At 32.4% G+C, this 24,014-nt stretch overlaps 1 protein-coding gene across 2 annotated transcripts; it reads left to right on the top strand.

Moving 5' to 3' along the window:
* Positions 1–4,860: 4,860 nt before the first annotated feature.
* On the top strand, positions 4,861–23,486 carry LOC143069725 (protein phosphatase 1B-like). Of its 2 annotated transcripts, XM_076244495.1 has the most exons (7): positions 4,861–5,187; positions 9,134–9,994; positions 12,815–12,932; positions 14,078–14,183; positions 16,770–16,824; positions 17,656–17,728; positions 19,875–23,486. In XM_076244495.1, the coding sequence occupies exons 2-6, from the start codon at positions 9,140–9,142 to the stop codon at positions 17,707–17,709; spliced, it is 1,188 nt and encodes a 395-aa protein (XP_076100610.1). In that variant the 5' UTR covers positions 4,861–5,187; positions 9,134–9,139; the 3' UTR covers positions 17,710–17,728; positions 19,875–23,486. The 2 variants fall into 2 exon arrangements, with proteins under 2 accessions (XP_076100610.1, XP_076100611.1); XM_076244496.1 differs by lacking the exon at positions 17,656–17,728.
* Positions 23,487–24,014: the final 528 nt, after the last annotated feature.

Below are 24,014 nucleotides of genomic sequence, written 5' to 3'. Positions count from 1 at the left end.
TTGCCAATTAACATTGAAATTACACAATTGTTCGTAAATCTGTCTATATGTGTCTACTAGTCTGTCTTTATTTTCACCAGTCTGATTTAGTCCCCTAGTTTGTCTACATTCTCCACATTCTGTCTATGTGTTCACAAGTCTGTCTACACGGTGACCAGTATGTCTAATCCGTCTGCATTTTTCAACAGTATGTCTTTGTATCCATTGGTCTTTCTTCGTGTTCAATAGTCTGACCTCATATTCACCAGTCCGTTGTTGTGTGATTATTCTGTCTACATGTCCACCAGTGCTTCTCCGTGTTCAATAGTCTATTCACATGTTTTTCAGTCAGTGTACATTTCGAACAGTCTGACAACATGTCCACCCGTCTGTTTATGTGTCCATCAATCTGTCTACATATAAAAACGAAGATGTGGTATGAAGACCTTCAACAATGAGCAATACCCATATCGCATAGTCAGCTATAAAAGGCCCCGAAATGACAATGTAAAACAAATTCAAACGAGAAAACTAACGGCCTTATTCATATAAAATAAATGAACGAAAAACAATCGACAACATGCACTGAATTACAGGCTCCTGACTTTGGACAGGCACATACATACATAATGTGGCGGGGTTAAACATGTAAGCGGGATCCCAACCCTCCCCTAACCTGGGACAGTGGTATAACAGTACAACATAAGAACGAACTATAAAAATCAGTTGAAAAAGGCTTAACTCACCAGATGGACAAAAATACAAGTGGAAGTGACCGGGTATTTGTACATATCTACCATACTGTGCCTACTGACAGTAGGCTACTGTACATGTCCATCAGTCCGTCTATATTTTTACCCGTCTGTAATTGCTTTTTTGTGTTGTTTTGTCTGATCGTCCGAATCTTCAACATGCTGATATTTACATGCATTCTTTTGACCTGACAACTTACTACGTGTAGGTGTATACTCCATATTAATACCCTCATGCTTTGAAATGCCAAACAGTTTTTGTTGGGGTTCATTATCACCCAATGAACTTTTTTAATATGTTTCGCCATAACAGTTCATGTTGCAGGTTTAGTTTATCTCACATCAGGCTAGTATGACGAGTAAACTTGTATTTCAATGTAAAGTAGCTTCAAAATTAAAAAGTCTTATCTATCTCCGGTTGAAAAACTGTCGTTTCACAACCGCACTAAATAGTAAAAATAAAATTGAGAATGGAAATGGGGGATGTGTCAAAGAGACAACAACCCGACCATAGAGAAGACAACAGCAGAAGGTCACCAAGAGGTCTTTAATGCATCGAGAAATTCCCACACCCGGAGGCGTCTTTCAGTTGTCCCCTTAACAAATATATATATACTGGTACAGTGATAATGAACGCCATACTAAACTCCAAATTGTACACAAGAACCTAAAATTAAAAATGATACAAGACTAACAAAGGCCAGAGTCTCCCGACTTGGGACAGGCGCAAAAATGCCATTATGCGGCGGGGTTAAACATGTTTATGAGATCTCAACCCTCCCCCTATACCTCTAGCCAATGCAGAAAAGTAAATCATAACAAAACGCACATTAAAATTTAGTTCAAGAGAAGTCCGAGTCTGATGTCAGAAGATGTAACCAAAGAAAATAAACAAAATGACAATAATACATTAATAACATCAGACTACTAGCAGTTAACTGACATGCCAGCTCCAGACTTCAATTAAACTGATTGAAAGATTATGTCTTCATCATATGAATATCAGGCACAATCCTTCCCGTGAGGGGTTTAGTAACCTACCATCATAACATATATGAGAAGACATGCATTCGCAGTAATGTTTTTTCTCTGCGTGCTTTTTTTTTTTATATGAACTATAGCATTGTCTTATATATAAAAAAAATTCGTTCGTAGTTATTTCTTTATCAAAGAACAACCAGTCTGACGTAGCCGACGTTATATTACAAGGGGAAAATAAGCTTCTCGTGCTATGTGGGTGGAAATTGGCCTGATCCTGGTTTCCCCCCCCCCCCCATCTCGCTGAGGGGGAAAAGTTGGGTCATGCCAATTTTTCCTGGGGGGGGTGAATTCGATCAATCCAGTTTTCCCCCGGAAAAAATCGCATGGGGAAGAATGGTTCAATTTTTTTACATAAATAAGGCCGTTAGTTTTCTCGTTTGAATTGTTTTACATTGTCTTATCGGGGCCTAGTATAGCTGACTATGCGGTATGGGCTTTGCTCATTGTTGAAGGCCGTACGGTGACCTATAGTTGTTAATGTCTGTGTCATTTTGGTCTTTTGTGGATAGTTGTCTCATTGGTAATCATACCACATCTTCTTTTTTATATAGGACACCGGTCCCAATCTTTTCCGAAAGAGATGTTCTGTAATAAGTAAATCCGGACATCGTTTCCTTTCGAATTTACCCTTGAAATAATTTATATCAGTTTGAAATACTGATAAAAAAATATTTACATTTTTCAGTTTTTTCAGCCATTGTATAGGGTTTGAAATTTCTTGCTGGATATTCAGTTTATAAGAAATAAAGGTAACTTCCCTGAAGAAATAAAATCGAAAATTACTATTTGACTCATCAGTCATTATAAAAATTTGTTTTAATACTTTGTCAGTATATATAAATTGAAACAAAACATTTCTTGTAATTTATCGGTTTCCAAAAAATAATCAATCATTTGCTTCTCTTTTTTTTCAAAATTTCGAACCACATCAAAACAGCTAATAAAACAACAGCTAACTTTTGAATTGAGAATATACACTGACCTCAGACTTGAAGGGAGGCGGCGCTCGAAATATCTATCGGGTATTGGCTGTTGATCCACGGACACTTAAATCCCTGTTGGAGATTAACATAGTAATATCTTAATTACTCCAAACAGTGTTTGGTTTAGGGGTGAGCAGTGTCTTTAAATGCATTCCTGTAGCTGCATGTCCACGTTGATTTGCTCGCGTACATAGGCTATAATGACATTTAGGAGAACGAAGGGGTGCCCCAGAAGATAAGCACGGTTCAGTTTGTTTCAATAATAGTTTCTTTGATTAGTATAACTAATGTTATTGACTTGAATATTGAAACTATCATATTTCAAATAACTTTGTAAACTAATTGTTTGGTAAAAAAAAAATCACGATGTGTCAATAGTTAGAAAACCGACTTTGTCTTTCTATGTTGGTAACTTGACTGTTCGGAAATTATGGGGGGGGGGGGGGGAGGGTCTTCAACTCTTTAGTGGTACATGTAGGCAGTTATCGATCCAGAAATTTTCATAATCGGGGGGAGCACTGACTGCCTTAGAGGGGGCATGCTCCAGTCACAATGACAGCCTAAGAGTGGGTTCCAGTGACTGGTCGCTTCCGCTTCCGCGCTTCATACAAAATGTACTTCGATCAACGCTTTTACACCCCAATGAAGTTACAAAAAGAAGCATTCAATTCTTCAATGCACCAGTGCTTCGGGTAATGACATATGCTATATAATAAAACATTTTCTTTAAATTTTCTTGCCGGTTTGAACTTTCACCCTTATCAGAGACATATAATTTATAGTTACATATGTCTCTGCTCTTATATGGTGTATAAAAAATGGGTTGTCTTTCGTGTGCTTTGGCCTTTGTCTTTATTTGCATTTTTGTTTATCTTTGTTGGAATGATTTGGCCAAATCAAAAAATATTTCAATGTGTTTCCTATATTTCTCTGGGCTACATACCCTATAATATATATTTAAGCTAAGAAATAGCACTGTTTAATAAGTCCGAATTTCTCGCCAATATAGACTCAATATAAAAACAAATGTAAAATAAAAACAATATTTATTTTTTTCAAAGATGACTGAATTAAAACACAAATTTTATTTTATTTGGCCTTTGCTTGTTTTTATATAGTGCTTAAGATTTTAACACAATGATGACTGCTGTGTCCTTATTTTTGACATTTTTAACTGCTATAGTGTCTGTTTTGTTTACACATCGTTATATCAATGATATAAGAATATAAGAAATTTTTTTGCGACTAGCTGTCCTACAATTGAGAGGTTTATCTAGAGCTAAAAAACTTAAAGCAGGTTTAATCCCCATTTTCTACATAAGAAAATGCTTGTACCAAGCCAGGAATATGCTGCTTGTTATTCATTTGTTTGATGCGTTTGACCTTTTTATTTTGCCATTTGCTTACGGCCGTTTATAATTTTCCTTGGAGTTGGTGGGTATTTTTTTTAATTTACTTTTTATGCGCGCGGACTTCTCAAGTCTTCCAGATAAGAAAACGAATTTATGTATGAATTTGTATGGTCCGACGAAAACTTTGCGCACTGACGGGCAACGCAGCTAGTCTTCTCATTTGAAACGTTTTCCAATTTACAATTAAAACTAGTATACAGGCTATATATATCCTGTTTATTTCCCTGTTAGAGCCTTATTTTAGCCTCTCTCAGGTCTGAATTATATGAATTGGTTTGTTTTTTCAAACACTTAAGCCGGACGTTTGTGTTCCCAAATTAAAGGATGAACCTGGGAACAGTAGTATCTAACATATGTTCCTGGATGAACACACTGGTTGAACACTTCCCCTCCCCCTTTTCCCTGTGTCCAAAACGTATTGGAAGTGTAAATCGTTTAAATTTCTCTGAAAAAAAACTGACGTACCATGTTTTCATTAGATCAAATTAAAAAAAATATTCATGAAATGTTTCTTTCTGAATTTTTTGAATATTATAACTTGAAATTAGTTATAAATAGCATTACAAAATAAGTAAGTGACGTCATATCTTGTTCTCTTCAAGTTGTCAAAGCGCTTTAAACGATGAGGACACGAATTTGACAAAGAAGCTTTTGACTAATCGAGACGGTGATTCATCGGCAGTGCTCGCTAATTACGCATGCCCATTAGTGGTAGAAGCCATGTTGACCTTTGGTTGTTAGTGGTCTCTTGAGAAAGCAAACGGTTTGGCACGAGAATTCGTTATGCTTAGTGCCAAATCATTCTTAGTTTCACAAAAATAACGACAAGCAAATGTAAAGTTACCTATAAATGCACTCTCACACTTCACTGACACTTGAGAAAAGTGCGAGTAGAAAACTGGTTACATTTGGTTTGGCGTCCCATTTTGGTATGCTACGGAACCGCTGTTGGTGTTTTACATTGAATGTTTCGTGACAAATAGAAATTCCTGAAAAGATTCGGTTTATGAGAAATAATAGGTGAGATCAGCTGCAAGTGTCATGTCAAAATATTGATGAGTTTGTTACAATCGCCAAATTCAGTCCCCTCCATTTTATGCACAAGTGTAACAATTTTTCTGCGTGCATGTGCGGAGAATTGTTTTATTGTAATACACGAACATGACAACCTCACATGAAAATGTAATCAATGTTAATCAACACCAAATCTGCAAAACCCAGTTCTTATTTGAACAATGGTTTTTTTTCAATTAATTTTCATTTGAGAAAATGTATGCATTCCTTGCAGTGATATATATATAGTCATAAAATTTTGTACATTAAATTCCCTACTGAATCCGCCCTTGTGTGTGTCTTGCGCATTTTGGATCAACAGAGTGGTGTTCAAAAGGTACATGTAGTTATGGTTTGTACTCTGCCAAAGACCGCTTACAATTAAATAAAGGCAATATCTATACAATTACGTTAAGGTACATCAAAAAAAGAAGATGCCGTCAGGTATGATTGTCAATGAGACAATTCTTTACAAGAGACGAAATGACACAGAATTTAACAGTGTAGGTCACTATACTGTGTTCAACAATTGGATAATCAAAGCTACAGTCCGCTATTATAGGATATAAAGCCCTGAAGTCACAAATGTAAATCAATTCAAACATGTTTGTTTCATACGAATCAACGATTTGATTGGCTCACAACACTTAAGTATCCAATATTATATTTTACTTTTCTATAAAATTCCAACTTGTTTTGACTGCACATGCTTCCTGTCACAAGGGGGTCTCATTGGGGGGCTTCGATCCCAGATCCCGCTTACTGTTTTGTCAGATTCCTGTATCCCGCTTACACTATGTACGTAAGCAATTCTTATTTTTTGTCATTTCCCGGATCCCGCCAGACCTCATTTCCGGTTTTCACGACACAATAATTTGACTTTCACGTGTCACACTTACAAAAAAATCAGCAATCCCGCGTCACGCTTAGACCCTAATGAGACCCACTCACAACAATACAAACCAGTAGATTTCATATGTTGATTTAAATTTTAGTATATTAATGTAATTTATAAGCATATAAGAATTGGGTTGTAAAAACATTGATTTTATGAAGCCCCTTCATGTTTTATCCTTGGTCGATGCTTTTCAAATAAAATAACCACACTGCTGAACTCATTTCCCAAAAATTATGAAAGAACAGTTTTTAACAGATGCTATACATGTATAACAATAAAAACATTTAATTTGAACTTGAACATTGAAATTTAATTAGTTGCTGATGACAGAAACCAGGAAGCAATGCATGATTAATGTTTACCTATTGTAGGCTTGTACAAATAAACAACATTTGAGACCATGTGTTCTATGTATACAATATATGTCATTATGTATGATGTGGGAAAATATAAAATTTATTTGTATGAGCTTTAGAAACAGGACCGAGCTTTTCTCGAGTACAAATAAATTTTATATTTTCCAACAATGTACATATATTGTTTTTATCCTGAAATTACTCCCAACACTTGAAACTTTAGTTATTAAAATCAAAATCATTGTCTGTAATTTCTCAAAGAAATCGACATCGTTGAAACGCGGATCGCAAAGATGACCCAAAAATTAACTGGTTTGGAAACATAAATAGTCATATTACCGCTTGCTCAACTTGGAAGTGGGGTAACAGGAGAATTTATTTGTACAAGTAAATTTATTTGTATACCTGAAAAGTGTTATTTGTACTATAGATGGCTAATTGCAGGATAAAATATTTTAGCTGCCAATCGTACATGTATGCTATAAGCACTTGACCACCAGAGATACAAATGTAGCGTACAATAGTTACAGGGGTAAAAATTAACTTATGAAGGCCAGTAGCCACCTGAAATTTGAAATTTTAGACTCAAAATCCTGCATTCTGAGCATACCTGGAGGTGATTTAGATGCCTGGGGAAAAGTTATATTTTTCTTATCTTTGTTGTTGACTTCAATCAAATTTCATTAAAAAAAAAATCATTTGCAAAATGGGAATCTTCATGCCCTATGTACAAGATTTTTTTACATATCTTTTAAAGACAACTAAAGAATTCTCTGTTCTGGAATACATGTAGATGATAGATGAAATATTTCATTTAATTTCTATAATAATCTTAATTTATTAAATATCTTGGTCGATTCATTTTGCGTATTAAACTACGTACATTTGTAAACAAATGACCCCCTTTTTTCTCGACTATTTCACGTATTCCAATGGCATGAATAGCGTTGTCATGAACTTCATATCTTCTCTGATTTTTTTTTTTTTTTGTGTAAACTGTTCAGTAAGTAAGGAACATAAATCATTTTTAACTATAAATGTTATTTATTGTGGTCAACAATACTCTACTTTTGTTTTTGACCTTCATTCTCTGTACACCACATGGGCTTTGAAAATGTAACATCAAAAGGTACTGTTTTCCAGATTCTTAACAGATTCTTATTTTTTTCCCCTGAATTAATAAGAATCTATGAATGTTCGGTTAAAAGTCTTAGTAAAAACAATAAGAACCAATAAATATTTACGAAGAAGTAAAACCATGAATTTGTAATAAATTATATGTTCTTGTATTAGAATATACAAAGTTTCTTAATTTTATTCTTATTTGAATATATACATTTATGAGGGAGTAGGTCTGTCATTATTTTCATATTCTTGGTTGGTAGCGGATATAGGCTCATGGTTGGAAAAGTTTGAAGGCAAACTAGCCTTAGGGAACAACAATAATGATGAAGATGTGTTTTAATCGCCAATGAGACAACCTTTTTTGCCAGAGACTAAATGATGTAGTTGTTAACAAATGTATAAGCCAAAGAACAGTCCATCAACAATGAGAAAAATCCATACTACATATATATATATAGTCGGCTATTAAAGGCCTGGAAATTATGTACTAATATAATACAATTCAAGAGAGAAAACTTGCATACTGATCTATGTACAAAACACACAAATAAGATATTAAACAGCAAGCAATCAAACAAACAACAACCACTGAATACAGGCTCCTGACTTAGGACAGGAATAGCACATACAGAATGTGACATAATTAAACAACTAGTTTGATAGCGCCAACCGTCACATATATTTTTTGTAACCTGGGACAGTGGTGTAATAGTACATAAGAAGAACTAACTATAAAAAAAAAAGGATGAAAAGAGAGGTATTTTTCCCGTTCAACCCTATGTTTGATAGATAACCAGCTGAGATAACCATCAAATATTTTATGCCTAAGAAATCACTCCAGAAAAAGTGTGTGAGTTGACTTGCAATTTCCCCTGAATTTTGCTCAAATATGTAATAAGAGCTGCAAATATCAAGTGCTGACCCAGTCTTCACGCTTCATGGCTTCATCAACCAAGACTTAGCAGTGTTAAGGCACCAACTTAACAACCCTCATGGTTCTGTTGTGATCAATAAAATATTGATGTCTTAGCTGTACATAGTGTACATGTATGTTATGATCTTTTAAAGTTGACAGTAATAAAGCATTTTTATTTCCTTTCACTGTCCTGACCGCCGCCATAATTTGTTTCAATTGATCTTGATTTGGGATTACATGTACATAAATTTGTTATTCCTTTAAACTGTATAAACCTCCTTAATTATTGTTGAATATGTTTTTTGGTTTTTTTACTGAAATTTTTTCAAATATTATTCTATTCAAGAAAAAAAAAAATGATATTGTTCATTGTTTAAAAAAGCTTGAATAGTGGAAAGTCTTGAAAATTAATTCCTAATTGTATAAATCAGTCAAATATGCATCTTTTCCTTATTACTTCACAGTTTGACGTAGCGAAAAATAACATTTACATTCTCAACCACATTTCATATGGTGAAACCCTGTAACTGTATTAACTATTTATAAATTTAAAAGAATAAATTCTCATTTACCATTCTTATAACATCTGATAATGACAATTTACTTAATTTTCTGCAGCTAACAATGGGAGCCTTTCTTGACAAACCAAAAACTGAGAAGCATAATGAGGGTGGAGTTGGAAATGGGCTTAGATTTGGTCTCAGCAGTATGCAGGGATGGAGAGTGGAAATGGAAGATGCCCACACCGCAGTCATAGGATTGCCGAATGGATTAAAAGATTGGTCATTTTTTGCTGTCTTTGATGGCCATGCTGGTGCTCGTGTTTCAGCACATTGTGCCGAACAATTACTTGATCATATCATAACTAATGAAGATTTTAGAGGTAAAATTGAAATGAAAGAAGGAACTGAAATTCAGCCGTCTTTTGAGGATGTTATTAAAGGTGTGAAAACAGGTTTTCTAAAATTAGATGAAAAGATGAGGTCAATGCCAGAAATGGCAAGTGGCGAGGATAAGAGTGGTTCCACAGCAGTTTGTACAATTGTATCGCCAAATCACATTTTCTTTGGAAATTGTGGGGACTCTAGGGCTGTACTCTCACGCGCAGGTAAATGTGTATTTTCAACACAGGATCATAAACCTGTGAATCCCACTGAAAAAGAAAGAATTCAAAAAGCGGGAGGGAGTGTAATGATTCAGAGAGTCAACGGTTCGCTTGCCGTATCAAGAGCTCTCGGGGATTTTGAATATAAAAATGTACAAGGTATGGGACCTTGCGAACAACTGGTCTCACCAGAACCAGAAATATTTATGGAAGATAGAAACCAACAAGAAGATGAATTCATAGTGCTAGCCTGTGATGGGATATGGGATGTTATGTCTAATGATGAACTCTGTGACTTTGTCAGAAGTAGAATGCGACTGACCAGTAGTCTTGAGCTGATTTGCAATCAAGTAGTGGATACTTGCTTATACAAGGTATGGTATCAACTCAGAGTTTTAATAATTGTGTGTTTTAAATGTTGAGGAATGAAGGACTTTTAACACAATTTCAAAAAGGATGCAATTCATACATGTACAGTATGTCAAATGTATGTAGGGAAGCTTGTTTCGCAATGATTACAACAAAGATGATGTGGTATGATTGCCAATGACACAACTCTCCGCAATGATTACATACATAATGATAATACATGTATATTAAAACTATTTAAAGCTTTATACATTGCATAATTTCTGTAAAAGTACAAGACCTGGATACTTCATATATTGGGCCAAAAAAAAATATATGTCTGTTTCCTGTTTCCCGACCGACCCTGACTCAAAGCCCCCGACCCTAGATCTTTTTATTCAATTCCAGAAAAAAATCGTTTCCGGTCCAATCCAGATCCGTATTTTACTTTACCCAAACAATCAAAATGGCTGCTCCCAGCACAAATGTGCTACAATTAGGTTTAAAAAATGTCGGCACTGGGAGGATTATTCAATTAAAGCTTCTTTAAAGAGATTAAATGATTTTAGGGTACAGGACCCTAACCAAACATGACATTTAACCATCTGCAAATCTGACAGGGAGTGCAAAAATAATAAAAAAAAAAAAAAAAAAAAAAAAAAAAAAAAATCCCGACCTACCGACCCTGATTTTTTTGCCTTGGCAGCAGGAAACAGACATATTTTTTTTTTGGCCTTGTATACACATGCCTAATGCTCTGAACTTACCTTCTGTCATGCATGTACATGTATGTCGTTGTCCTTGACCTAATCTTCACGGTGAAGCAAATTCTTTTAAAAAAAAAATCTTATATTTTCACAACTTATCACTGATTATAAGTAATTCTCTAGACCAACTATATTTGTTCATTGTATATTTAAAATCATTGCAAAGTAAACATGTCTGTTAGACTGGGGTTTACTTGGCCGTGACCTTGTTTCATTGATCAGTGAATAACATTAGGTTTCAGTGGTTATTTCTCAGATAACTACATTGTTTAAATGTTCAACTGTATTTGATGTACAAGTACAAATGTATGGAATCATTGTTATGTACATATTTTTATCTTCTGACCTTGACCTCATTTTCATTTGATTATTTTAATGTTACTTAAATGAATTTCACTATGATAAATGTAGTAAAAAATAATCCTCAGATTTTTAAAGTAGAAATCGATCATGATCAGAATAGCAGACGAAGCATTTTCAGGTTGAACATTTTACAACAGCTCTGTTTGGTTGAGCCTATTTGTCAAAGGCAGATTAAGAGGGAGGCTCTGGGAAAAAATGGTTGCTTACAATGTTTATAGGAAATCACTGAAGCATAACCCGAGCAGGCCCCCTCTTAGGCAGTCAGTGGGCCCCCACTTACGAAAATTTTCTGGATCTGCCAGTGCTTGTACTGTCCTTGTGATAATGTCTGCAGGGTTGTGTACAAAAATAAAGGACCATGTACATGTACAAAAATGTACAAATGCAAATTTATTTGTAAATATAATTATTTTGTAGGTCTTTAAATGATTTGATATGTACACCCAGTCTGTAAAGTTAGTTAAATTATATAAAGATTCAAAGATTTAATGGCAATATATAAAAAAACATTGTAATTTTATAAAAATTAAAATCTTAACTTTTTAAGAATGTTTTTTTTTTTTAGGAAGAACAAAATAATTGTATTGAATTGAATACATGTATGATTCAATACTTGTTAAATTGTTAAATGTATATGAGTCATACCCTGTGTGTTAACTAGCGTAAATGTGTGGGTGTTCTAAAAGTGTTTACAGATTTAAACAAACTAATCAATGATAATATCATATAGTTTTAAGGAAATTATTAGATATTTGTACATTACAAATATCTTTAACTTGTTTTCCCATCAGCCAAAAAAAATAAGAAGGAACATTTTAAGCATAATTTGTTGATAAGCTATAGTTATCATTTGTTTGTTTCTGTTCAAATATATGAAATATGATCATGATATAAACCAGGAACAAATCCATGTTTAGATATATCTACTTGTATATATGTACATGTATATCAACACACTACATAAAATTCAGCTGAGAAATGTTGATTCTCAAGTATTTTGAATATATATTTACAGATGCACATGTAGACAGGGTAGACACATGCATATATCAGCATATTATATACACATGTACATGATGTACATATGTGTACATGGTATATATATAAATGTATATATTTGATAAACAAGTCTGAATTGAAAACTACCTTCAAACTATGATTGCGTTGGATAAAAACCGCAATTTTTATACGTGTGCATGCAAAACAAATTCTATTGTAGCTAGAATTGTATAAAAACAGTACAAACAACATTTCCCAAAAGACCAAAAAAAGTGAAAAAGTATATTTTAACAAAACGTATTTGACTAACAGGTCCAGCAACTGATGTTCTTAAACTCTGCTGACTGCCATTGGCGATTGCCAAATAAATTGATCACAAGATGTAACAAAATAGATCTTAATATTAATTGAATATTCAACAGAAAACAATAAACATGATAAACTTGCAGTAAAGATGTCATTCCACAAACATGAGGTGCAAAAATACATCTGTATGTATCGATACCACATGTTACAATTTAAAAGGATAATTATTTTAAATAATTTTACACCATAAAATTAATTACATGTAGTCTTAAGACAAAAAAAAATTCTGCTAGTTCATACATTACCTCATTTTATTTAAGTTAAAACTCTTATTTATGTCTAAACATGTATATAAATGAACCATATTTCTTTTGCCTAAAATCTGTATTTTTTTGTTGTTGATTATTTCAGGGCAGCAGGGATAACATGAGTATTGTGATAATTGCTTTGACAGGATCGCCTAAAGTTTCTGATGATGCTATGAAAAAGGAACAGGAATTAGATGAAAGAATAGAGGCAAAAATTAAAGGCAAGGAGAATAGGCATCATTGATTAAATGGGAAACTTTAATATATATCCTTTATTTATATAATATAGATACATGTACATGTACAACTCGTCTAAACATCAACCCAACAATGTTAGATCTGTAAATTTGCTTTCGCAAATTTTTTGTTCTTCCCTCGGTTGCGATTCAAACCCATGCTACTGAGATATCGTGACACCAATTGGCAAATATATATATATATATAGAGAGAGAGAGAAAATGTTCATTATTTTGTAATGATAACAACATGAATAAGTACCATTGAAGAAAAAAACAATTGAAAATTCTTCTTGTATATGAATAAATGTGATTTGGAGTATACGTTAATGAGATTGCAAACCAAGAACATAAAAAACTAAAACATCTTATTAGGAAATAATTCTAATTCTACTCGTATTTTAAAGAAAAACAATATAAAAAAGAAATCGCATTCACACCAAATTCTCTGAATAACAAAAAATAAGATGAATGCTAAAAGTTACAAAAAGCAAGCTAGAGATATGAAACCATGCGATCGATCCAACATGTTACAAATATGCATGGGTCTTGTTTTATTTTGCAAGTTATTATTTAATCATTATCTCCATATATATAAATAAACAAAACTGTTGAAAGATGTATTTTCATGATATTAAAAGCATCAATTTTACCATTGAAACATTGAAACAATGAAAAATTAGAAATACAGGAATAAGTTAAAAATATATTGTAATACACAAAATCATTTGATGTTCAGAAGTAATAACAGGAACAGACTTATTTAAGTTTGAGCTTTAACTGCTTGTCAAATGTCAAATGAATTTTGAATTATATTATTTATTGTATGTAACTTTTTATCTTCAAATATTTCATGACTACACAGAGAAAAGACTAGGTTTAACAACTAACAACAATATAAATCACTCTAGAAATAGAAAGACTGAAGGAAATTGTCAGGAAAATAAGGCATAAATAATGACTTATAATTTGATTTTGTTGCTAAAATTTTTCTCATCTTTAAGAAAAAAATCTACTAAGCGAAAAAAGAGACTTACTGATTACTGCTGAAAGGTGTCAAATTGGCTGCATTTGAAACACTCATTTTGATTTTATATCTTCCTAATTTTTTTTATGTCATCTATTTACAGAAATTTTAGCTGATGTTGATGTGCGAGACGTAGATTTACCATATGTAATGCATACAATAAGTGAAGATATTGATGGTCTTCCACCTGGAGGGGGATTAAGTTCAAAGTAAGGCTCATTTGTCATTGCACGGTTTTTAACCGGATTTTTGTGACAAAAATGTCGGTTATTGATTTAGGGATGTATGGCGGGCGGGCGGCAATCAAATGTTGTCCGTGCATTAACTCATGAACCGTTCACCCAAAGCTTTTAAAATTTTAATATGTTATTACTGACAACTATACGAAGGTCAAGTTCAATAATGGCAATTTTGACTTTTACCGTTCAGGAGTAATGGTTCTTAAAAGATTGAAAAATGGAGTTTCCAGTCGTGTTTGTGCATTTACGCATGAACTGTTCTACCAAAGCTTCCCAAATTTTAATATGTTGTTACTGATGACGAAATGGAGGTCAAGTTCAATAATGACGATTTTGACTTTTACCGTTCAGGAGTTGTGGTTCTTGAAAGATTGAAAAATGGAGTTTCCAGTCGTGTCCGTGCATTTATGCATGAACTGTTCTACCAAAGCTTCCGAAATTTTAATATGATGTTACTGATGACAAAATGGAGGTCAAGTTCAATAATGACGATTTTGACTTTTACCGTTCAGGAGTTATGGTTCTTGAAAGATTGAAAAATGGTGTTTCCCGTCATGTCCGTGCATTTTCTCATGAACCATTGAACCAAAGCTTTTGAAATTTTAATATGATGTTACTGATGACAAAATAGAGGTCAAGTTCAATAATGACGATTTTGACTTTTACGTTCAGGAGTTATGGTTCTTGAAAGATCATAAAATGGCGTTTCCATTCACGTTGTTGTATTTACTCATGAACCTTTCAATCTAAGCTTTTCAAATTTTAATATGTTGATACTGATGACAAAATGGAGGTCAAATTTGATATTGACGATTTTCACTTTCACCATTCATCAGTAATGGTTCTTGTGATATTGCCAGGACACAAATAAATGTTAATAAATCCGGTTTGCTGTCGTTGTGACAGCCTCTTGTTCTAGCATTCCACTGGGTCCAGCTTATAGACCCTTTCCCAATGCCAAAAACCTCAGTTTATATTCATGACAGCAATGTTCATTTTGTTCAATTGCTAGCTTTATGCCTAAAATCACCACAATTAATGAATGGCTATTATCTATTTTGAATTTATTGAACCATAAAACTAATTTTTGACTCTTCACATTGAATAATCCGCGAAGCGGATTATGTAAAATGTGAAGAGTCAAAAATTAGTTTTATGTTTCAATAAAATCAAAATAAATTATTGCCATTCATTATAAATAAATTTCTATGAAAAATAAGGCTCAAGGAACATTTTATATTATTTATATACGTACACACATGTTGGCGTATGAATACACAACGTTAGAGTGGGAGTGTCGCCATCAAAATTGACAACATTGAAAATAAAACTAATAATTTTAACCAATCAAAGGACAGTAAATACACCAAATTTATTTATTAATGTGTACATTGGAGTTTAAACGTATCTGACTGACCCAAAAAAAAATTGAAAAACAATGGCTGCTGAAATCAGAAATGAAGACTACATGTATAACTATACTGGATCTGATTCCAGGAGCAGATAAGGGTAATTCCTGGTTTGTCAATCAAATTCATTAAAAGAAATGATAATACCAGACAGGACACAAGTTACAGCTAGAATTGAAAACCTGAAAACAATGAAGAAACTCTAAAAATATTTTTGGTTCACAAATTTTTCATGTCAAAATCCAATGAAATGAAGATTAATTTTCTTAATCATTAAAAAACATGTTGATATCGGATGTTTTTGTAGTGTAAAACACATGACTACCAACCCAAGAGGTAATTCCTTCTCAATTTTGAAGGGCCAGTAAAAATCTGGAATTTTCTTACTTTATTTCCACAATAAAAGATGATTTTTAATGAACTAAAACTCACATTTGTTGTTTCCCAATTTCATTGAAAGTCACATAAAACATTAAAAATTTCCCTGAAAATGGCCACTGTCCTTTTTACCAAAATATCTAGAAAAAAACTGCATAGTTTATTTGCATCTTGAATAAATAGCCATTAACATACTCCTTGTGAAATCTTAAACAATTTTTAGGAACTGAGAAATATTGCCAAGAAATATAAATAATAATATACATCAGATGAGAATATGCAACACCATGGCTGAAAAAAACACAGACAAATATAGTACACAAAACACAAACTAAAAAACTAAAGACTATAACAACATGAACCCCAACAAAAACTGGGGGTGATCTCAGATACTCCGTAAGGGTAAGCAAATCCTGATCCACATGTGACAGCCATTGTATTGCTCATGTTATTACAAAACTGGTGAAGTGTAATTTAGTAGGTCACATTCGTGAAAAGGATATTCCACAAAAGTCAACCAACTTCTGATGGAGTCGGTAAAATTTACAAAGAGATGCTTTCAACTTCACCATTTGGAAACCATGCTTAAAAAATTCAACAAATGAAAATACATGAAATGATTATTATGCACATTAATTATTGCTCTTTCTTAAAAGTAATATCTTAATTGACAGGAAATTAAAATAAAAGTATAGTTGATAGGGACATAGGGTTGTAGAATAGAAATATAAAACAAGAATAGTATATATATCTGTTCATTGTCTTGCAGAAAAAATACAGTTGAAAGTATACTTAATCGACTGCGACCAAAGAAAACAGCAGAAGTAAGTACAGGAACTATATTGAAAGCTTTCAGTAGCATGATTTGTGTTTGTAACAATTAACTCCTACAAATGTTTACCTATGACCACTAAACTATGCAATAATTCCATAATGTTTTAAATAAACTGACAATTTAAGTAGTTTTTCAGATACTTAATCCTCTTTGTCCTAGATCATTTAATTTGGGAAAAGTGGTACCAGAAGTGGGATGTATTTGCTTAATATAGGGTAATAGGAGCTGGATGCATTAGCATTATAACATTAATATGTTGTCAGATCTGAGTGTCATTTGCTTTTTATCCTGTGTATGTAGTTAATATGACACCAAGACATTTATTTTGCTTATTCCATAGTATATTATCCTACCAAGGTTTTGGTACTTAGAATTGACTGATCCATACAATTTCAATAACCATTTTCATGTTGTATACATGTACATGAGTGTATTTGTTTATTAGAGAATAGTCACTCAGAATACCCAATATGATCCTTTAAAGTAAGAGAAATCTGGAATTGTTGAAATTTCTGATAGCCTCTTTTTTCAATCCTCCTTGAAATTGTGGAGATGGTTTTAATAATCCTGGGTCCAAATGATGAAATGGATTTATATGCAAGGGATGTAGTTCTGTGCATTAAAAAAATAAATCTTATTAGGGGACTGTTGACAGTTTATATGATAATCTAATGCAATCTTCAAATATACAAAAAATATTTTACATTTCTACATTAATAGAAGAATTTAAAGAAATGTCTGAAGGATGGTCTAATTGTCCAGATATTTGACATTTTTCAATATGAATTTTTGAAATTTTCTAAGTTGCCTTTAATTTCAGCAAGAAACTAGCACTGATGAACCCTTCTATAAACAGTTATTGAGAAAATACTGAGTTTACCCTTTGTTACTAGGTTAGTCTTTCTGCAGTGAGTTTTGATTGGTCATTTGTATCTAACCAAAATGTACACTCCTCCTTTACTCATTAGATTTAGCTTTTATTCTGATGTTTTTTTCTATATATGATTATATCTATGTTGTCAGCTGGTTTATTTGAATCTTTCTTAACATCACATGTTTCCTTTCATTAACAAATGGTTTATATTAACAGTGTAGGACAGTCAGGCCGGCGGAAGGCTGGCCCGAAATTTTTTTTTTTTGGGCGAGCTGTAAAAATTAATTCACAGGCGCAAAATGCATATTGGTAGCCCAATTATTTTACTTAAATTTTTTTACGTGTTGAGCCATAAAAAAATGACAAAAAAAGCAATATTAATACGGTAGATGTTCTCAATTCCTCAATCAAATCTTCCTGATGATAACCCTAAAAAAAATCATTCCCGTAGTCTTCATCGTCACTGAATTCATCATCACTGTTCAGTGCCTTATCTAGGATTTTGGAGAGGAAGAAGTGACTTCTCATTCCATGAAAGAGTAGAGAGAGGCGAAGCTCCATTGTCGTTTCAGTTGTATATTGATTTCGTGTTATCACTGAGGAAATATTTCTGTTGCGTTTAGAATTAAACAAGTTTCTGCGAATTGATCTAAAAATAGCACGGGAAATTTCCGCGATATTCAATTCGGTCAGTCATTTCAACAGGTGTCTCCAAAGTGTCAATGCAAAACAAAAAAAAAAAGACATTTTATAAACGAATTATTTTCTTATGTCACTGCCACATGCACTTGTTTCTGTCCTTGGGGGGGGTTTAACTATCCACACTCGTTTGAAAAATATTTTGACGGCTTCTTGAATGTATCGGTGTATGCCGGAGTTCTTTTCATAATTCCCTTTGCCCTTGTTTGGTTAAGTGGGTCAAACGAGGTTTTACTGACAATGACTGTCACTAGCCTATATAAAACACCAATAGTTTAGCAACCATCATTGTCAGTAAAACTATTTTTGACCCACTATTAACAAGCACATTGTTACGATGCGTTTGTATACGCCATATTGATATTTTAATGCACTTGCACGTTTAAACGATGTGACCAGAGGATTTCTGAAAATGGGTGTTCCGAGGTTGGGGTGGTTTATTATAGGAGTGAACTACGATTTTGAGAATGATAATACACTCGCCCAATGATTTATTTTTGGGCCAGTTACTATCCATCTTTTGACAATTTCTAATCGCCCAATCTAGGATCTATTTGGCGACCAGGCGACTGGCTGTGTCCAACACTGTATTTAAAGAAATTATAGGCGTCTTTTGAAAATTTGGTCTTTTGGCAAACCAATTGACACTTTTTGCATAGCCTGCGATAAAGTGTTGGAGAAACAAGACAATACAACAACGACATTCCACTGTTACAGTGTCATTATATAGTTCAGATTTGTTCAGGCATTAATAACATTCTTAAAGATTTCCATGATAAAAAGACAGAATCTATTATATGTTGATTTTCTCTTATTTTATTCTTAAATTAAAATGCAGTTTAGGGTTGAAGGGTCAAACCTTTATAGATTTTTTTATACCCCATAACCGTATGCCGTTTTATCTCTGTCTGTCTTAAGAAATCCATCGCATAAGAGTTATGGGAATTTGTTGTCAATCTTTATGTGAATATGTTCAACCATGTGATGGTTTTCAGATTGATTGCTCATAATTTCCTGTTTACTGAATTTTTCACATAATGGTCATATATATAAAAGATTCGTCACACCTTTCTCTGGAACTTTCTGAAATTTGTTGTATACTTCATGTAAACAAGTTTTACAGTGTGATGCATTAAGACTGATTGATTATAAACCTGTTCCTCAGTCGTATTATCATGGCTGATTTTCAAATATTTAATACAGAAATGTGACATTGTGCAAGTCTTAGAATACTCACAAAATAAGATATAGCTGTGGACTGTAGTTAAAATGATATCATTTGAAATCAAATACTTCATGGAGCTCTGTAAAGGACCCTTGTTGAATTAATTTGGGGGTTGAAGGGACGGTTTCTTTCAGTCTTGATTTGCTAACTAATGTTTGTCATGGTATTTTCCTCCTTTTACTTGATTTTATGATAACTTACATGATGACATCTTTTAACATTATCTTTATGTTTCTTTTAGGAAGAAGACGGTTCAGCAACAGTAGAAGATGATTGGCGATAGTTTTGTTTGGCAGAATTTTATATAAAAACAAAACTGTTAGATTCCAAATCAATAAGGAGCAGATGTATGGCTCAAAACATGTGGCAGAAAATGGCCACTGAGCACCTGTTCAGTTGTTTTGTTAAATCTATAATTATATATATATATTCTATGATGTTATATTTGCTTTTTAAAATGAAATATTCCTATGAGTGGGACAGTACAGCCTCTGTTTACAGAAAACAGTTGTTATCAATCAAAGGGATAAGATTGGACGATTTTTGTTATTCCTTGCGAATGGCAGTATCAAAATATTTGTAGAAAAGTTTTCATTGTAGATCAGTCAGTTAGCTCTCGGAAAGGTTATTTCTTTTCCTCTATTATAAGTTTTCATGAAATTGCATTATGTATAAGTAACGAATACTGAATATGCCACACCAGATTTGATCTTAATTCTCCAGGTTTGCCCCACATTTACTAACTAACAAAATTGCTCAAAATATAAAAATAAAACCTTTTTAAAAGGGAGAAAACATTAATTTGCCAATTGGAGATTTCCATTATGATATTTTGGTTTTGTTCTTTTAAATTAGTCTTTAGGGATGGATGTTCAGAAGTCAGTTTCCAACTTTTTTTTTTATCTTTTTTCACAAAAATAGTAAATATAATTAACTATAAATATTTAAAAGCACTTCTGTAAAGTGAATGTTCAAGTCCTTCAGGTAGTGATTTAAGAACTAAAAATCAATCAGATGTGGTGTTATTCAAATTCAGGTTACTTTATTTAAACTTTTCCAGAATAAATAAACATAATTGACTATTTTGTGACCCGACTACATTTATTTTAGTGCTAAGTTAGTTCATATAAATACACATTAATAACCAGAAATAATACTGTGATGAAATGATTGACCTCAGTTATTGTGGATTAACTTATTTTCGTGTGTATCAATTTTCGTGGATTCACGAAAAATTGCATTTTCATGGTTTTCCCAATTTCTGCGTACAAGACTCATAGAAAATTCTTTTGAAAATTCATTTGTTGAACATTCAAGTTCGTGGTTCATCTGTTCCAATGAAAATTGGTACCCAACGAATAATAATGAATCCACAATAACATGTTCACATTGTTTGTGTGAACATGCTTGTTCTTTTATTTGTTGTCTACATTTTTATGATTTATAATATTGTGTAGTGTTTGATTGTTTTCAATGCTTCCGTTTTTTTCTGCGATGTTATGAATAAAACAAAAATTTATAACATGATATATAGTGCTCATATAGGACGTTCATATAAATATAATGTTCTAGCAGCATTGAATAAAATTTAAACAATTTGACACACATTGCATCTACTGTTAACTATAAAATATATTAAATATATTTTGTAAAATTATTTGCTCAATGTCAAAGAAAAAAATAATTTTTGTTTAATTTAAGTGGGAAGATTTTCTCAAATACCATCTAATTAGAAACCAATAACATAATAATTACTTCAGAAACTGTTTTGTGACCTGTAAGTTTTGCGCTATACTGTTTACCTTGATATCATTAGAATTCCAGGGTAAAAAAGTTTTATAATTAAAAATTAATAGGGCACATCTGTTTAAAGTATTAGGAAAGGAAAATTATTTTTCAATTAAACATATATATTGGACTGAACGAAACTACCAAAATATAATTTCGGCTAATTGATTGGGTCAGCTAATTATTTTTTACCTATGGTCCATATATTTATATAAACTTTGTATTAATTTTTGTTCCACGATATATTGAAATAGCAGCTTTGAAAAATTTGAAATCATGCTTACGCTCAGTGAATACCACTTATTTATTTGAGATATTTAGATATAGCATTAAATGCTTGGTCCGTTTTATACTGATTGACTTCATAGTGCTGACATTTTCCCTTTTTAAGGATTGAATAATTGGTACGCTAATTTATTTCAAATTTGATATAGTAAAACAGTATATGCTGTCTATTGACATGGACCTTTTAGATGTTTATTGTCAGGAGAAGTGTAATCTTCCAGTTTATACCTATATTATTAATGATTCTGATATTTACACAGAATAAAACTGATTGACACATTGAGTATTAACCGATTAAGCAGACAAACAGAATAGGCTTTTATTTTGTATTTGATTTTTTTGTAGTTATGATTCTTTTATTCGTAAACAATTACTATGTAGATATGTTACTTAGCTTTGTGGTATAACCTATTATTGGCAGATCAGATGACAAGCAGATACTGTATGAGTCTGCATAATGTATGTATGTTATTAATCATTACCACCTTTTGTCCTTTCAAATATTTGATCATATTCTGCATGAATGGAAACTTTGTCATATCATATACAGTATTACAGTTTATGTTAGACTGAATTATCTGATATGATGGGAAAAGAAGCAAAATATTCTCAAAATGGTTATAGAAATATGACAATGCTAAATATTGTATTCTTTTTGTTTTAGTTCATTATTTAGAAATGTTTAAAAATTGTTACTTCAATATTAGATACTATTTGTTTTGTATTTTACCATTTTTGTTTCGTCTTTTTTCTAGTCTTGTATCATTTTCACGCTCATATACAACCACATAAACAGATTTTGGAAAAGAGATGAAACTTTGAAAAGAAATCCAACATCGTGGCAATAAGCAGAATGTTCAGTGCTATTTTAAGATATTTAGATTTTATAGAACTTTGTAAGTTTATTCAGGTTATTAAGGTCATCACTTCAGATAACTCTAAAAATAAAATTCTCAACATCCACAGTTTGTATCTTTTTATATTTTGATGCATTCCAAACAAGTGATCATTATCTTACTTAGAATTAAAACATTTGGAATCCTAACGCCATCTAGTCTTGGACATTAAAAATGTCATCAAAATGAATTCTTTGAATCAGGGGTACAAAAACTCTTAAGGTGACTTACATACATTGAGGTGTTTCCGCTTGAACACAATCAAAGTTGTTTTTGAACAACTAAAGCAAAAAGATATTGTTAAAATTGACAACTTTCAAATCAAAATAATATGGAATTTGATAATTTGCTTGAAGACAGATTGGACACAATTTGGTGCAACATTTAAAAACAGAGGGATGCTTGTTGCTAACGCGTCCTGCAAGTAGATTCATGTCATGAGAATTTATAACAAAAATTAGACATAGATTTAGGAGTTTGTAAACAAATTATATTGCATACATGTTATATAAAATTATGTTTCGGTAGCTGATTATAATTTAGTTTTCTGTGTGTTCCTTTCTGCTGTATTGAATATTGTCTGTTAAGTTCTAATGAAGTACAAATGTAGTTGATACTATGTGTAATTGTTGATAGTTGTATGATTTAAAGTTGTCACACTTGGTTTTATATAACATGGGAGAATGTAATACCATTTAATAGGGCAATATTTAAAGTCTTGTTCTTTCTGTTGAATCATACATTGTGTTTTTTTGACAGTGGCCCCGCCCCCTTTATAGAATTGACAGTACATGTACCACAATATGTCATTTTAAAAAGACTTGTAACCTCAAGATAAAAAAATTGCTTATTTTTGTCTAATATTAGCTTGTTTTTTTTTCAAATTTAAGAAAAATCCCATGGACATCATTTGTGTTAAGATTTTTTAGGGGGTCACATAGATGCCAACCATTATGATTTTTACGTAGTTTTTCCGATTTTGCGATAAAAACTACGCTGTTACGGTCAAAGTCGAATAGTTACGGATTACCAATCATTGCCGTTCAATTTTGTAAAACGCGGATTTGTATCATTACTTTTCCGTCCTGGTCCGGTATTTAGAAAAAGCCAATGTAATGCTTCCGGTTTCTCGGAAGTTATCAACCTATTGTTGAGTAACTAACTGTCTTCCAAAGGCAAACTTGCATTTTATGAAGGAGCTTTCCCCCTTTCTCTACTTCTCCTTGACAAAACGAAAATGTACGAGTCGAGAACATCTGAACAATTAATGAATGGAATACATCATGTACATACTACAGACAACATGTTAAACAACAAATTTTAGTGCACATCACTTTGCAACCACTCGTCAGTAATTTTTATTGGTAAATGCACATTTATAAATGATTACTGAAAACTTTTAAAAAATACGG

The sequence above is a fragment of the Mytilus galloprovincialis genome, chromosome 3 (genome assembly GCF_965363235.1).
Source record: "Mytilus galloprovincialis chromosome 3, xbMytGall1.hap1.1, whole genome shotgun sequence".
Taxonomy (NCBI): domain Eukaryota; kingdom Metazoa; phylum Mollusca; class Bivalvia; order Mytilida; family Mytilidae; genus Mytilus; species Mytilus galloprovincialis.
Note: the sequence above shows the minus strand (reverse complement) of the source record. Positions and strands in the feature narration are given on the sequence as shown.